The sequence below is a fragment of the Anopheles bellator genome, chromosome X (assembly GCF_943735745.2).
Source record: "Anopheles bellator chromosome X, idAnoBellAS_SP24_06.2, whole genome shotgun sequence".
In the NCBI taxonomy this organism is placed as follows: domain Eukaryota; kingdom Metazoa; phylum Arthropoda; class Insecta; order Diptera; family Culicidae; genus Anopheles; species Anopheles bellator.
The window spans coordinates 8,798,820-8,813,830 of NC_071287.1; the positions used below are offsets into that span (position 1 = coordinate 8,798,820).

Here is a 15,011-nt window from a genome sequence, read left to right on the forward strand (position 1 = left end):
ATGGCGAAATTCTCTTCTTAGTCCTTAGTGGTTTTCTTATCCTTTTTCTTGCGTTTGCGTTGTCGCTCGTCTACGTGTGGATCCTGTTTCTTGCCTATGCAAACGCGACAATACCAATCCTCGTTATCTTCAGGTGGCACCAGAATCCCAACACATACCCAGTGATACCAGGCATCGCAACCGTCGCACCCAATCATCGGTGTACCATCATCTACGCGGCCACACGCCGGGCAGATCCACACAGTGTTGCCATCAACATCAGTCATTTGAGCGGGTGCACTACTTGCTGAGCTCGTCGCCACCGCTTGCTGTTGGTTATGGGTGGTGGCGAACACCTTGTTGACCTTCGATTCCTTGTGCACCTTTTTAGACCCTTCAGTAATCAGGCTAGCGCCTTTACTATGCGTTAGCTCACCAACGCCTAACGGGTGAAGGCGTTGATTAGATTTGCTACGATTCGGCGGATTTGTAGCACAGCCCATCGTTACACCAGTGCTACTGCTACGAGAAGGAGCGTTGCCATCGCCAGAGCTGCTGGCTACGGGAGAAGTTATGCTTCCACTAGTGGAGGAATTGGTGGTTCCAGACAAATGCTTAGTAGTGCCGAGAGTTGGCAAAGAATCATCGCTTTCGTCCATGTTCTGTAGCGCCAATTTTGCGCCATCGCCCGCCGGTGTTAGTGTCACTCCCGACGTGAGTTTTGCTAGTGACTCCTCTTTTCGATTCTTTCCACTGGTAATTCCTACACCGGCACCTGATATCTTTAGCTTTGGTGGACGGGTAACAAGCGCCGAAATACGAGCGAGTTCCGGAGAACCATCGCGGTTCGCGTCATCACCGAGCATCGCTGCCAACGTTGCTGTAGCCGAATGACCGTGCTCTGCGAGTACGTGTCCTTTTTCATGAGAATCAGGTTGAGGTGAAGCTGTGGCTATTGAGCCCCCGATTTTTAGCATCAGCTTAGGGACGGATGCGCTTGATGTACCACTTGAAGTTAATAGGTTAGCACTTTGCGATGTCAATGGACCACTGCACGATCCTCCAACATCGGTCGCAACTAGAAAACGTTCCCGCTCCTTCCGTTTCTCTTTTTTGGCCTTGTCTTTGCGCTTTTCTTTTTTCTCTTTGCGTTCCTTACGCAGCTGCACCTGCAGCGCTTCTTCTGCACCAATAATACCCATAGTCATCATACCAGATGATGTTGATGTTCCAGTGGCCTGTTCTTCCAGTTGCTCCCGTTCGCGTTCCTTGTTCTTGCTCTTGTCTTTTTTATCCTTTTTCTTTTTTAGCTTACCCTCCTTCAATTTGCGATCTTTTTTATGTTCCTTAGACTTCCGCTTGCCATCCTTGCTGGTGGTTGCTGTAGACTGGCTGCCGTCTGAATCTTCGATGTCAATCACAACCATCTTTGAACGCTGAGGAGGGCTTGCACCTGGAAGCACACTGGCCGCGGGCAAAATTACTACTTGATCCTCCTTGTGGGCTCGGCTACTCTGAGGAGTAGTAATTACATCCGGCTTAGATTGCATCTCGTACTCCCCTCCCCTCGGAATGTCCCTCAGTAAAGGCTCACGCTGAGAAGCAGACGGCTCTGATTTGCTAGTCATCGAAGCGGTAATCAGTTTCTGGTTAGTGGACAAATTGAGCGATTCGTCGTCAGCACCGATACAAGCATCAGTGCTATTTGTTGAAGGGAAAAGCTGCAGTGATGGCGGCACTAACGGCGCCACGTTGCACGTGGACTTTTGCAGATCCAGTGGTGTTTGAGCAAGTTTTGTTTCTGGGTCGAGTGGTTCGTCGTACAGCTCAGGCTGTAGATGGCCCGCGCCACCCATCGGAGGTCCGCGTCCAATAATCGGTCGCGTCATGCGCAGAAGATTCATCTCGTTGAAACGATTCATGGCAGAGAGACCGAAATGGTTGGGTGGCATCGGGAATCCAGGAGCTCCCGGATGCGTTCCAAAGGCGGTGGAGAACAGCGGAGTGTCCGGTATCAGACCAGGTCCAGAAGGAAGTGGAAATATGCCAAACGGCATGGGAGCACGCAGACCGGTAACGGCCTGTAGCGATTGGTTCAGATACTTGCCGTAGCTGCTCGGATCCGGATAAGGTCGACTGCTTCCCTGAACATTCGGTCCTGGGAACATGGCGAATGGATTTCTAGCCTGTTGTGCGTTAGACATTGAAAGTGGCTGTTGCATCGTAGCCGGCTGGTGCTGCTCCTTCAACCGCTTACCCTCCCCGTGCTTCGTTGGTTTGTTTTTGGGGCGCTTTTGTTTCTTGCCAGTGGCACTCTGTATCGGGACGCTTCCTTCGGGGACAACGCCCACTAATGGAACAGACGTTAATGGTGACGACAATTCGGCAAATAAGTTTCCCTTACTTTTGCCCGGTGCGATGTGTCCCGCGTCGCTGATCCACGATGACGTTGATGGAGATGGTGAAGTGTGAAGCTTTATTTCTGGTGTTTTTGGTACTGCTGATGGCGTCTTCGGAGGTGAGTAATCGATATATTTTTGTTGTGACGTAGTGGCCATGTCTCCTGGCACACTGTACTCGGTACCATCGCCATAAGCAACCGACAAATCACTACTACTGATCGGGGGTTTGCGTTGCTTTCTTTCGCCACCATAATCACCTGTGGAAGAATGCGAAATTAACAGAGTAGGCGAATGGGAAAGCGATCGGTCGTCGTCGATCACGATGACATCACGATCCTTCGAGGAAGAAATTAGCACTTTCGAATGCATACTCTTTGTCTTGCTGCTCTTCCGAGAAGAACCAGGTGTCCTTGGCATTGTCGGCGTTGCTGTAATCTCTAAGCTAGGATGCATCATTTGCAACAGGTTTAGCTGTCCGGCATGGTCAAGATTTTGTGTTTGCTGGTAAAGCTGCTCTGGCTCGGCTGATGATGTTTGCGGTTTGATGGTAGTTGATGATCCATTTTTCTGTGCTGCAACAGAAAACGAAGACGGCGCAGATCCTCGCAAAGGTGCTGCAACAGTGATATTTGCAGACGGAGAACTGAACGTTGGTGGAGGTGCAACCAGCAAAGGTCCCGGAGCCGAAGCACCACTTAATCCTAAAGGTCCAATTAAAGGAGGAGGCACTGCTGGCGTGGCTGCCGCTGCCTCCAGAAAGCTACTTTCGTCCTTAACCCGCTGCGCCAAACTTTTTTTCGACATTTTTGACCGACGTTTGGTCGCTTTCTCTTTTTGTTGGACGTTTCCCAACCCTATTGGTTGTAGGGTCGGTGTTTTGGACTGGAAAAGCGCAGTAACCTGAGCGCTTGTTCTTTTAGTTGGCGACTGCTTGGTCGTTTTTCGTTTTTTCGATGTTTTCTCCTTACTTGCCTTCGGTAAAGTAGACGGCGAAAGCTGCCCTTCGGAAATAGACGACTCTGGCACTGTCATTTTCAAATAGGTATGCGCTTTAGTTTGAGCCGCTGTGATTAGCGCACCACAAGCATGTGTCTGTTCTCCATAGTCTGCAAATTCGGAAGGCGCTGCGGTGGATTTCAATGCTGTGGCATTGTCATTCTTCTTTCCAGTAAAATGTGATTGTGACGATCCTGTTGGTTGGGATGGAACAGTCGTCCCTTTTTTCAATGACTTCTTCCGCTGCTTATCAACTGGTTTTTTTCGAGTTTTTCTGCCTGAGGCATAGTGATCGCGTTGTTTTACGCTAGACACTCCATCCGCCGTTGCTGGATTGTTCGTGACGCCGTACATAGCACCCACAACAGGCGCAACCGGAAGCATGGCCCCAGCGTTAAGTGTCACAGCAGTGCTAATAGAACTAGTGAAAGATGTAGACGATGGTTTCGTAGGCCTGTCTTCTCGTATTAATGGTATACATGACTCGGGCAGTTTACCTGCGCGGGCCGGGGATATGAAACCAGACGTTGTCATTATGACGCTGCTGATCTCGCGTGTTGGCCGTCCTTCTACAGTTAACGGCGCGCTGATGACATTTTTAACAACCGCCTCCTTCTCAAGAGCAGGGGCTACGGTGTTACTCGCTGTTGCTGGCACCGTCTCAGTTTCCAAGACGTTGAAGCTTGCTGCTATATCCGACAGGTTGTGAGTAGGGTTGTCATAAGAAGAGTGAGCTATATGATCTGTCCGAGCAGCCAATGCAGTCGGGTCTTTAGTTTCAATAGTTTGCATAGGGATTTCGATTTCTGCATTGACCTGCGCGTCCCCCAGCATTGTGGTCTCTTCAGCCAACATCGGAGCATTACCGCGCTGCTGCCTGTCGTCCATCTTCACCATGTTGGGAGCGACTACTGCAAGGGCGGTCACAACGGCAGCCGCTTCACTCGACTGAAAACATTCCTTCATCACACCGTAAATCTCCGCATCACCGATCAGTTTCCCTCCATTAACGAGTGCTCCGGAGCCCGGATCGTCGTTCTCTACCTCTAGAAAGATCGGAGGCATATGCTCAGGAATGTGAACCGGACGCGTCAGCACTTCTTTGCTGCCCGGTTTCATAAAACTCAATTGCGAATCTCTCGGAATTGGGAATCGCCGCACCTCAAGGGCCAGCGGGATTGGATCCACAAACTGAATATATTCCATAACCTCCTGCAGGTTGATACCCATGTCCTTGTAAGCCATTGCCAAATCGTCCAGGTTGGGTTCCGTTCGGTTGTAAAGCTCAGAGTACCGGTGCATGATGCGCGATATTTCACGCAGGAAGTGTTGCGTCACATCGACAAGCAGCTCCATCGTAGTCGAGTGCGCGGAATGCCATCCGATTGTCTGGCAAATTTGCGCCACGGCCACCTTCAGCACATGTAGTGCATGGGCGTTCGACATTTTTCTACAAAGTAATAAATAGAGATTGTAGCATCAATTAGTCAAATGAAATCAACCATGATATCAATGCTGGAATGATCAAATTGAAGCCATACAACGCAAATTCACTAGGATCGCTGTCCTTAGGCTTTGTTGGTACGCCGCAGATAAACTACCACTCTAAAAAACGCGTTGGATCATACTTGGGCTACGTTCACTCGAATACGTAGACCAGTGAATAATGTTTTTTAATCTTAGACGAACGGGCCGGACCGTATTTATCAGTGAACATTGGTTGTATCTGCCGGATAAGAAGATTTATAATGTACATTCACATCCATGCTATTATGACAAGCTAGCTTATTTTATCCTAAACAGCGTCCTAAATACGGCCCGGGCCGTTCTTCTAAGATTTAAAAACAAAACGGCGTCTGCAACTGTTGTAAAATAATAGAAACTAAAGAATAGACATATAAAAAGAACTTACATTTAAATGTATTTGTATTGTTTTCACGTCTAGTTGTTATTTATATTATGCACAATTTGATTGTAACTTTTCTTCACCGTCACTCTGTAGACACGCGCTTCTAACTACTGACAGCTGTCGCGTTTCGTGCTTCTGGGATAAGTACAATGTTCTTTATATTTAAAGTTTATATGGAAGCTCCTAGACCGCAGCTGTCAAACAAAATTTCTTGCATGGCACAGTGGGGAATTTGTATGCGAAAGGTGGACATATTTGTTTTTTGGAAGAATCTATGGATTTTTTTCGACGTTTGTTTCTTTGCATGTGTTTTGATTAAATTAAACTTTTTGAGTGTAATGAACGCGTTCAAGTATATTAAATAAGCTTCTTCGTCATTTTAAAGTTTTTAACCGCCTTAAGTATGCAATCTGCATTACACCAAAAAAATTTAAAGCACTATCGAAGAAGCAAATATCGAGTTTCTGCTAGAAATCGAATGCCTTGTGAGTTTTAAAAAGAATATGAAATGATCAAGGAGTTTTACCCACTCCATTTGTGGGAATTTTGAAGCAAGTAATTATCACCATCCGAAGTATCCAACCCATGAACTATTATTTAAACTATGTCTTCATCCAACCTTAAATCAATATTATCTACTTGGTTAAATACATGATCAATCGCAATATCGTCATTAATGTTTTCCTCCATGATACAAACATCTTCAACTACAGCAGGAAAACTAAGTTTATCTGCGGGGATAGACGATGCGTAACGTATTTTTTTTTGAGATTACAGATTAATGCCAAACTGCTGCGCTTCTGTCAACACGATTACGGGTCGGCCGACCGCAAAACCGACCGATATGTTCTTATTTGCTGATATAGTAACAAAATCGAAAAAAAAAGAAAAAATAATCAGAAATCAATTTATTTCTTCTATTTCTGTTTCCTCGGACCAAAAACACGAATGTAAACACGTTTAACATTTCGTTTTATATTTTTCCTGCCACACGAAGCGTAAACGGTTTGTCATTACGAAATAATTTTACGCTTCGTGTGGCTTCAGCTTTATAAACAGGCAGCTGTTCTTGCCAGGCTGGTGGCTGGCTGGTGTTCTTCATTGGACAGGCTGGTGTTCTTCATTGTTCTTAAGGCCGGTCCAAACGCTGCGATCTGCAATGCAATATCGCATGAAGTGACATCTCCGGAGACGTCATAAATGTCACTGCCGCGGGTGGAAATCTGAAGACTCGACATGCAATTTGTGAACAAATTTCAAAACAGGGTCAGTTTGTCGGTTGGACATGTTGGAATCAGCCATGGAAGCAACACTGTGTTGGTTTGCCTTACCATTGTGCTTTTCGGTTAAAAAGCGAAAAAAGAACGTGCGAAGAGGTTACAGTGTCGAGGAAATTGCTTTTAAATGGCATCGTATGCCTCCGCCTTTTTATTCCGATCACTATATTTTTTATTTTTTAGTTGCCAAAGACATGGCAGACTTTCGTAAATTTTTATAAATTCAGTTACACACTTTCGCGAACGTTGACGAAGCGTCCAAAATATAAATAAGAGGCCAAAACAAAACATCAACAAGTCAACCGACAAACTGACCCTGTTTTGAAATTTGTTCACAAATTGCATGTCGAGTCTTCAGATTTCCACCCGCGGCAGTGACATTTATGACGTCTCCGGAGATGTCACTTCATGCGATATTGCATTGCAGATCGCAGCGTTTGGACCGGCCTTTAGTTCAATCATGGTCTTACTATTGCTTCACCGATGTTATAGCGGAGAACCATTGCAGAGTGTATCGCAGTGTATAACCTAACTGGAGGGCCACATGAGGCATAAAAACTAGCGTAAAATAATTTGTAATGTCAAATCGTTTACGCTTCGTGTGGCAGCAAAAATATAAGAGCGAAATGTCAAACGTGTTTACATTCGTGTTTTTGGTCCGAGGAAATTTAAATAGAAGAGAACTAAATTGATTTCTGATTTTTTTTCTTTTTTTTCGAATTTGTTGCTATTCCAGCAAATAAGAACTTAAATTATCCTGTTTGTAAGCAAAGCGTATGCAAAAAGTATTTACGCCTCGGTCCACCCGTTAACGTATTGACAGTGGCGTAGCAGTTTGGCATGAATCTGTAATGTCAAAAACACTACGTAACGCCTCATGTAGCCCCCCATTTACAGAGAAGCCATGCGAACTATGTAGTTATAATGATATTACGTAGGCATAGTAGACGCAATGAAACAATTGAGAATTAACTCTGTTTGAATCAACAAAACAAAACCAATATTAAGAAGATCGCGAATATCCTGAAGGCAGCTAAATAATCTGCTCCCCAACCAGGATAGACTTTATTTCAAATTTCTGACATATGCGAATTTTTAAGAAATATTTTGTTTTTAACACTATTTTTTAATTCTCGTTTTAAGTGTCGTATTCTTATGCAAGGCAATAACTAACTCGTATTTTGTTTGAAGTTAGGTACATTACGACACAGACAAGATATAAAATGTGGTAATGGCATGCAAAAAGGTGGCGTTGTAATGGTCCATCGACGAATCGAACAAGCTATAATTATTTGTTCGTTGTCGTGGATGTCCCCGGTTGGTTTGGATCCGGGTGCTCCAAATTGTATCTTATAGCGAAATTTCGATGATAGTCATCTGCTAGTTTGGCCATGAGAATATCATCCTCTTCTCTGATGCGCTTAAGTGCCGCCTGACGGTCACTAAAATCGTGCACTTTCATGAAAATGCGCAGCAGCCATTCCTGGGTCAGGACTTGGACCAAAAAATTTGTATACTGCGAAATAAAACAAAACATCATGTATCATACATCAATTATAAGCTTTTTACCGTATTTCCCTTACATTGCCGTTCCTTTGCTCTTCCGGAACGAACTGGCTCTCAAGATGTTTCAGCGTAAGGCAATGCTGGTCTTGAGTCATTAGGTCGATACAATCCCGAAAGCTGCATAAACCCATTCGGACACAATACCCGGTTGAATTAGATTTGTACTTTTCGTAGAGCTCATACAACTCATCTTTAAATTCATCGAATGTCCCGATGATCTCTTCATCAGACATACCTTTACAGTTCCTGAAAATCCATAGAAATGTTTATTAAGGTTCAAAAGATTGTTATTTTATACTTACAAATACCAATGTTCCACGTCTTCTGGTCGCCGATCGGCGTACAGGTCCACCGTCGGTTCAAGGTTTTCAGCGGTTTCCTGCTCGGAACGTTTGGGTTGCTTAGCTTCGCGTTCCGGGCTTTCGGCCATGGTCCTCTTCGATGGGCCTGCACGGGCACCGTCATCGCTACAGTTTGTCTGCTGTTTCCACCCTGAGAAACTTTCAACTGAATTGTCCGGTCCACAATTAGTTACGTCCTGCACACTGTCGCTGTCGATGACAACGTACGAATCCGGTTCAGACTGAGAGACGATGATTGCCGGCACCGAGGAACCCGCAACGCCCTCAGAATTGGAAGCTACATTGTTTTCATGTGCTTCAGGGCAATCATCACGAATCTTGGATCGAACAAACAGAGGAGAAAGAATTATAAACTAACAAACAATTTGATACACAATTTGAAACACAATTAAACAATGGTAAACCCGATGCTCAATTTACCTTTAACTTCTCGTTCATGTTGGAAGTGGCCATTTTGTTTTCCCCTTTATTTGTAGAACTAAAAATGCCACAAAATTGATGATAGCAGTTTGTTTTGTGTTTGTGGCCTGTTTTACCGTTTTGCTACACAGTCGTTGAGATAGTGATGAAAGCAAATAAAGGAATCGAGCAAACGAACAAAAACTCTACGATGAATTAATTCGTAGGCTGTTTGTTGAAAAGTATGCACGACATTTGATGCACCGCAACCACAGTGAAATGAAATGTCGACGGCTGTTCACAGCATAGCTGCAATAAATCGACGCGTCCAGAAGCTGTGAGACGATGGAATGAATCCGAACGTCAGAGAGCCTCTACGTCCTGATTGGTTCGAAAATGCGCTCTACAAATGACAACATATACACTGCGATTCGATTGGATGCGGCAACCTAAACGGTAACGTCATCCAATGAGTTGAATGGTATGATCTCCCTGATTGTTTGAATAATGGCATCACTGTAGGGAATTTGGCTTTGGTATACAGAGAAATTCTCTTATGACATTGGTCCCTCTACAATGTCGCTTTACTTTGAACCAATCAGTGGCAATTGCAATAATTGTACTCGACGTTCGTCTAAGGTTCTGCATCGAAACTTCATTCTGTGTCGGAAAAATGGTGAACGTACAGATGAATTGTTCGCGACTGTGCTGACAATAAAAATGTGGTGAACTTTACAAAAATATAGGAGTGCTTTATTTGTTATACCTTTATAATACTTGATTTTTCCATAATTTATTAAAATTTGTACAATCTACCTTTCTAGTTAGATTTTTTTTTCATATCCAAACTAAATAAGAGAATAAGTGATGTTATAGGAAGGGCTTGGTATGTAGAAAATCAGCTAATGAGAATATGGGGCGCATGGGTATTGTGGTAAAGGTACACAAAAATGGCTTTGTATGCATGTAGGTCACAAATGTAAAAACAACACTTGCTACAATGTATTCCTCTAAGAGACATTATGATTGCTGAGCAGTGTGTCTACCAACATTGAGCATCGAGCCAATGAGGAGAAAACAATTCATACAGACCGAAGGTGCTGGCAGGCGGTCGAAAAATATGGTGGCACCAGTTCGACGATTATATACCAGTATTTGAGCCTCTCAAAAAGTGGCAGACCGTGGGCGGCCGTCGTGTCACGGTGGGGGCTAGAGGACCAACTGCCCACCGCTGAATCAACCAGTTACGACGTGTGAATATCCATCTGTTATTGCTCCACCTATAACGACAGACAAAGGCGTATGATTACGGGCATACATTTTTGCACTCGTACAAATATCTTTCGGATTTGTACCTATTGATTTGTCCCGGGGTACCAACGATCCATCGTCCAACAACATGGAGAAAGTCGAGGAAATCAAATACAAGGTGATGGAGTTAATCAACAAGAAGGTAACGTTTTCCCAAATACGGGTGGTTCTAAGTGTTAGTTCTAACGAAGACGAGTGTCTGCTTTTTCGCCTCAGAAGGAGTTGAAAATTCCCAAGATGGGCTTCACCAATTACTACGCGTATCAACAGCGGGAACAACAGGCTGCGATGCGATCGAGCCTGACAACCGGGCCGATGTCTACGGATGCTTCTAAAGTGTATGGTTGGGCACCCGACCTGGCTGGAGACAAACAAGACTCTGGATTGCCGGAGAAGCTATCAGATCAAGAGCTTCTCGAATCTACAGAGGCAATCTACTTTGAGACGGGTAGAAACAGTGGGCTGCACGAACTTCGGAGACTATCGGAGGAGGGAAAATTACTCGATCAGCAAAGTGTTGAGCAGCGAATGAGTGTATTGAAGCGCCAGCACCGGGTCATTTCGAAAAGGGTGCTGCAGCTGATTTTGGAGCAGCGAGCTGCGTGCGACGAGGAGTTTCGACAGATACGCGACACGGAGCGGATGCTCCAGAGTACGACGGTGACTTGTCGAGCGGTACGCCTGAAGCTCGACACGTCTAAAATGTTGCTTACAACGACCAATCTCGAAATATTGGCAGCGTACCGGAAACGCCAAACTTTGGTGAACCTGTTGCGTACGTTAAACGCCCTTCGCAGCATGCGCTCGATCGACCAACGTTTGCAGCGGCGCCTGGTAGATGCAGACTACGGCGGAGCAATTGCGATTCTACTCGAAAATAAGAACCTGTCTCAACGATTTCACCAGTACCGGTGCGTCGAATCGCTGGCCCATAAGCTACAGGACACGTTAATGTTAACCGAGCTACAACTCGAGAGCGTGTTGAGCGAGCTACCGTCGGAGTTTGAGCCAAAGCGCTATCAAAAGCTGCAAGAAGCCTACACGTTGCTCGGGAAGCAGCTGATTGCGATGGACCAGCTGCACATGAACTTCGTATCCTCAGTGCACACCGCCGCGTTTACCGTGTTGCGTCAGCACATGGACGTGAATGTGGAGGAGAGCAAGAAGCTAACATACGAGCAGCTTTGTGAATGCGTGCCCGTCGACAAGCAGGTGCACTGTTTGACGGCACTGTGTCGAGCATTCTGGAAAATACTGGTATCTTACCATCAGATACGCTGCTGGCACCAAAATTGTGGTTTGTCCGAGAAAGAACCACTAGCGACAACAGCAGTTGGCGAACCGGAGCTCTCCTTCCAGCAAGAATACATCCGGCAAAAGCTAGAAAGTGGGCAGTTTCGACTATGGAACGACGTTCAAGGGAAGGTGTGCACCTACATCGGAACGGGCCGATTGCACGCGTTAAAGTATGATCAGTTTGTGCAAATTCTGGGTATAGTGCAACGGCTGAAAAAGGTTGGCCTTGAGTTCTGTGATAGTGGTTCGGAAAGACTGCTTGCCGCGATACACGCACAGAGCAGCGAGTTCTTCAAGCGCTACCACACCGCATGCCTCGAGGAGATTTGTCTATTTTTCGACCACGAGGTGTGGGTGCCGATCGGCAGCTTCCATGATGTGACGCAGCTGCAGGAGTATCGAAACTTTCGGCATGCCCTTCTATGTCATGCGACACGTATGGTGGCGGATCAGCGACCAGTTATGCGGGGTAGCCCGGGAGCGTTAATCGCAAAGTCCGGTCGGTTGGAAGTGGATACGATTCCGGACAGTGCTTCGTCGCTACACTCGCAGGACGAAAGCTCCCTGTACGGCTCGTGTGGTTACTTTTTACGCTTCACTGAGAAAAGTTCTCCATTCGACGGTGGGTTCGACTGTACAATGCTCGAAGAAGACATTCTGGCGGGTATCGCGGACGAGTCATCCTACTACTTTTCGGAGGATAGTAGCGACACCAACGAGCTACCAACGCCCCACTCGCCTACGACCACGGTTGGCACTGCTCATGTAGTGGGTTCCGCGCCGCCCACGGTGGTGGTTAACACATCGCTCACGGTACTTCGCTGCATAGGCCGATATCTGTACTTCTGCAAGCTACTGCATGCAATCGCTCCACACATAGTGCGGTCAATGACTGAGCTGATCGATTATTATATCTATGCTGTTCATGAGCTCTTTTCGGCCGACCTACCAGTACCACGGGACAATCTCTACACTGATCGGTTGCGCCAGTCGTTGCAGCGTATTGAGCTCGAGCTGTTATCAAAACTGCGGCGTCACAATCGCAGTGCTCCGCTGGCGGATGAAATGGTTCGATCGGATTTCCTCAACCCGGAATCACTTTACGGCTTAAACAAGCGGACCGTTGCAACCGAGAGTTGCATTACACTCATCGGACAATTCCGTCAGATGGAGACTTATCTTTGTGGTTTGCTGGGGTTATCAGGCGGTGACGGTAGCGCGCAACCGGCGGATGGTTGGAGCGCCACTTGTGTACGTGACTACATATCCCGGACCAGCGATTACATGTATGATCTGCGCAAACCGATTTTCATGTGTTCGACAGCTCGCGTAATTGATTTGCAGGGTGTACTGCAGGCTATAGCAAAAGTCAAGTGGGATGTGAATCACGTGAACGTTCAACACTCTGCCTACATCGACATCATCAATCGGGTATGTTTTGCTTTGCTTTTTCTAATCAGCGTTAATAAGGGTCTTACATGTTTCATTCTTCATATTCAATTTGTAAAGGGTGTACAGTACTTTGCCATGAAATTGGAGGACGAAGCGACGCCAGTGCTGCTACCTCGCGATTCACTCTGGGACAGCTTTGTACACGTTCTGTCTCATATGCTTGTCGAAGGGTAAGCTGACGTTTTTGTAGAACCCCAAAGATTAGCACTGTGTGCTACATAGCATAACCTCTCTCTCATACACACACTCTTTCTTTTCCATCAGATTCTCGAATGTAAAAAAGTGTTCCGCAGGTGGACGGGCTCTGATGCAACTAGATTTTACACACTTTTGGTCGCTGCTAGAGATCGTGTCCGGCGGTAAGCATCCAGACCACAGAGCCTACGTAGAGCAGTACGTGAAAGCCTACTATCTGCCAAAGGATTTGCTCGAGCAGTGGCTACTGCAATCGCGCGGTTACTCGGCAAAGCATCTGACAGGATTGGTGCAGTGTGCATGTAGTAGCGACAAGAAAACACGCCAGCGTCTAATCTCTTTGGTAGAATCGTTGGATGGTCAAGGGCAACCCGGAAATGCAACCGGAAGCACTAACTCGCCAACTCCGGCGTAGAGAATTTTCTCCTTCAAAGAAGTGGAAAGTAAAATACTGAAGGAGGTTTTGTTTTATTTCTTAGAAGAACGGACTGGGCCGTATTTATTGAAGGAAGGTTTCGCTACCCTTAATTATAATTCTCGAGCAATGTATGATACTCGTACACTGCTCGAAAATTCAAGTTCTCGACCATCAAGAAGCTTATCATTGATTTGTGATTTATTTCGTACTCGTGTTTTTCGTTCTGATACGTTGCTTTAAAAGTAATTCTCTGTTATGTTTCTATACACATTATTATACAGTTTCGAATGTTTTAAAATCTCTGAATCTATATATGAATTCTCGAACAATGCATGATCGATCAACGAACCGTCGAACCAATAATTTATCATCATCTATTTGTAATCTGTTTTTTCCACACACATACATGGGCTTTAAAAAATTGTCTCCTCAACGTTTCTATGCAACGTGACAAATTATGTTCGTTATTATATATTAATTATGGAATGTTTTCAAATGCATTACGTCATACACATTGCTCTATCCGTTGTTACAGATGAAAAATATGTTATATTCCATTCCCATCATAAAGAAATGCCGCAAATATTTTTTAAATGTTCTATCCCTCAAAACTTTTCGGTTAGTTTGTTTGTTATGTGTCTTTAATTGTTATAGCTTTAGTATTCCTAATCCAATAAATAGATCAAGTGTAATGTTAGCAAAAGTATAAAACAAATGATGAATGATGAATGAAACAAATGATTCTTTGACCATGTGTAGTTCACTGTACCCCGCGTGGGAGTGGGACATTGACATCCTTGGTTTTTCTTACTTGCTGAATGAGCAACTACTCAACTTTGGTAAACGGGTGATCAAATCTTAGCTACCAGCTAGTTATCGAATGTGACGAAATAATTACGACCAGATAAGTTATTCTTCTTCTACGGCTCGTCGTGATAAGTGATTACTTTACTCTTTCTACTCGAAGTATTGTTTTCTAGCTCAAACTCTAGTTACTCGGGATAATTTCGGCTATTTCAGGGAAACATTTGACAAGTTCTTAAGACATACAAACGTTTATATAAATAAAATTTCTCCAATTTATTTATCAGAATGCAGACAATGTTCCTAGTCGTTTAAACAATTTTCAATAGGATTACCGACTCACTGTCAATTGGTAACTTGAGGCGCTGCTCTAGCCTCATGATTCGGCCGCCTGCATTCGTTGAAGGTCCTGTTGGTGTTCCGAAGGGGTAAGTCCTACGCGCTGTTTGACGGCGGAGCCTAATGAATTTCATAAACATTTTTGCTTGATGTTGCTGTGTGGCAGATGTGGGCTTTCTAAGTGGTACAAATGATCAGCCAGTGCGCTATTCTGAAGGAGAAGCGTAAAACAATGCTTTGCGAGCGGAAACGCAGTAAGACTTCCCGAACGACGCTTTCTTAGTGAAGCGCGCATGTCGAAGAGAT

General features: G+C 45.1%; 5 protein-coding genes across 5 annotated transcripts; 1 reads left to right on the forward strand and 4 right to left on the reverse strand.

Annotated features, from left to right (window-relative positions):
• Positions 1-6: 6 nt before the first annotated feature.
• LOC131213495 (uncharacterized) lies at positions 7-2,560 on the reverse strand. Its single transcript, XM_058207543.1, has one exon. It carries the CDS (start codon positions 2,535-2,537, stop codon positions 18-20), a length of 2,520 nt encoding a protein of 839 aa, XP_058063526.1. The 5' UTR covers positions 2,538-2,560; the 3' UTR covers positions 7-17.
• On the reverse strand, positions 2,538-3,185 carry LOC131213480 (uncharacterized; the record flags this gene model as incomplete). Its single annotated transcript, XM_058207524.1, has 2 exons — positions 2,753-3,185; positions 2,538-2,638 (listed from the first exon to the last, which is right to left on the reverse strand). Coding segments are annotated over exons 1-2 (534 nt in total), but the record flags the coding sequence as incomplete, so codon positions are not given.
• Positions 3,186-3,297: 112 nt separating this feature from the next.
• Positions 3,298-4,823, reverse strand: LOC131213481 (transcription initiation factor TFIID subunit 3-like). Its single transcript, XM_058207525.1, has 3 exons — positions 4,126-4,823; positions 3,350-4,047; positions 3,298-3,308 (listed from the first exon to the last, which is right to left on the reverse strand). Exons 1-3 carry the CDS (start codon positions 4,821-4,823, stop codon positions 3,298-3,300), a joined length of 1,407 nt encoding a protein of 468 aa, XP_058063508.1.
• A 2,750-nt stretch (positions 4,824-7,573) lies between these two features.
• LOC131213680 (uncharacterized) lies at positions 7,574-10,027 on the reverse strand. The gene is made up of 6 exons (XM_058207780.1): positions 9,983-10,027; positions 9,028-9,225; positions 8,912-8,969; positions 8,432-8,808; positions 8,147-8,375; positions 7,574-8,079 (listed from the first exon to the last, which is right to left on the reverse strand). Exons 3-6 carry the CDS (start codon positions 8,942-8,944, stop codon positions 7,852-7,854), a joined length of 867 nt encoding a protein of 288 aa, XP_058063763.1. The 5' UTR covers positions 8,945-8,969; positions 9,028-9,225; positions 9,983-10,027; the 3' UTR covers positions 7,574-7,851.
• LOC131213679 (syndetin) lies at positions 9,968-14,638 on the forward strand. Its single transcript, XM_058207779.1, has 4 exons — positions 9,968-10,343; positions 10,418-12,928; positions 13,007-13,119; positions 13,214-14,638. The coding sequence occupies exons 1-4, from the start codon at positions 10,290-10,292 to the stop codon at positions 13,557-13,559; spliced, it is 3,024 nt and encodes a 1,007-aa protein (XP_058063762.1). The 5' UTR covers positions 9,968-10,289; the 3' UTR covers positions 13,560-14,638.
• The last annotated feature ends 373 nt before the right edge of the window (positions 14,639-15,011 follow it).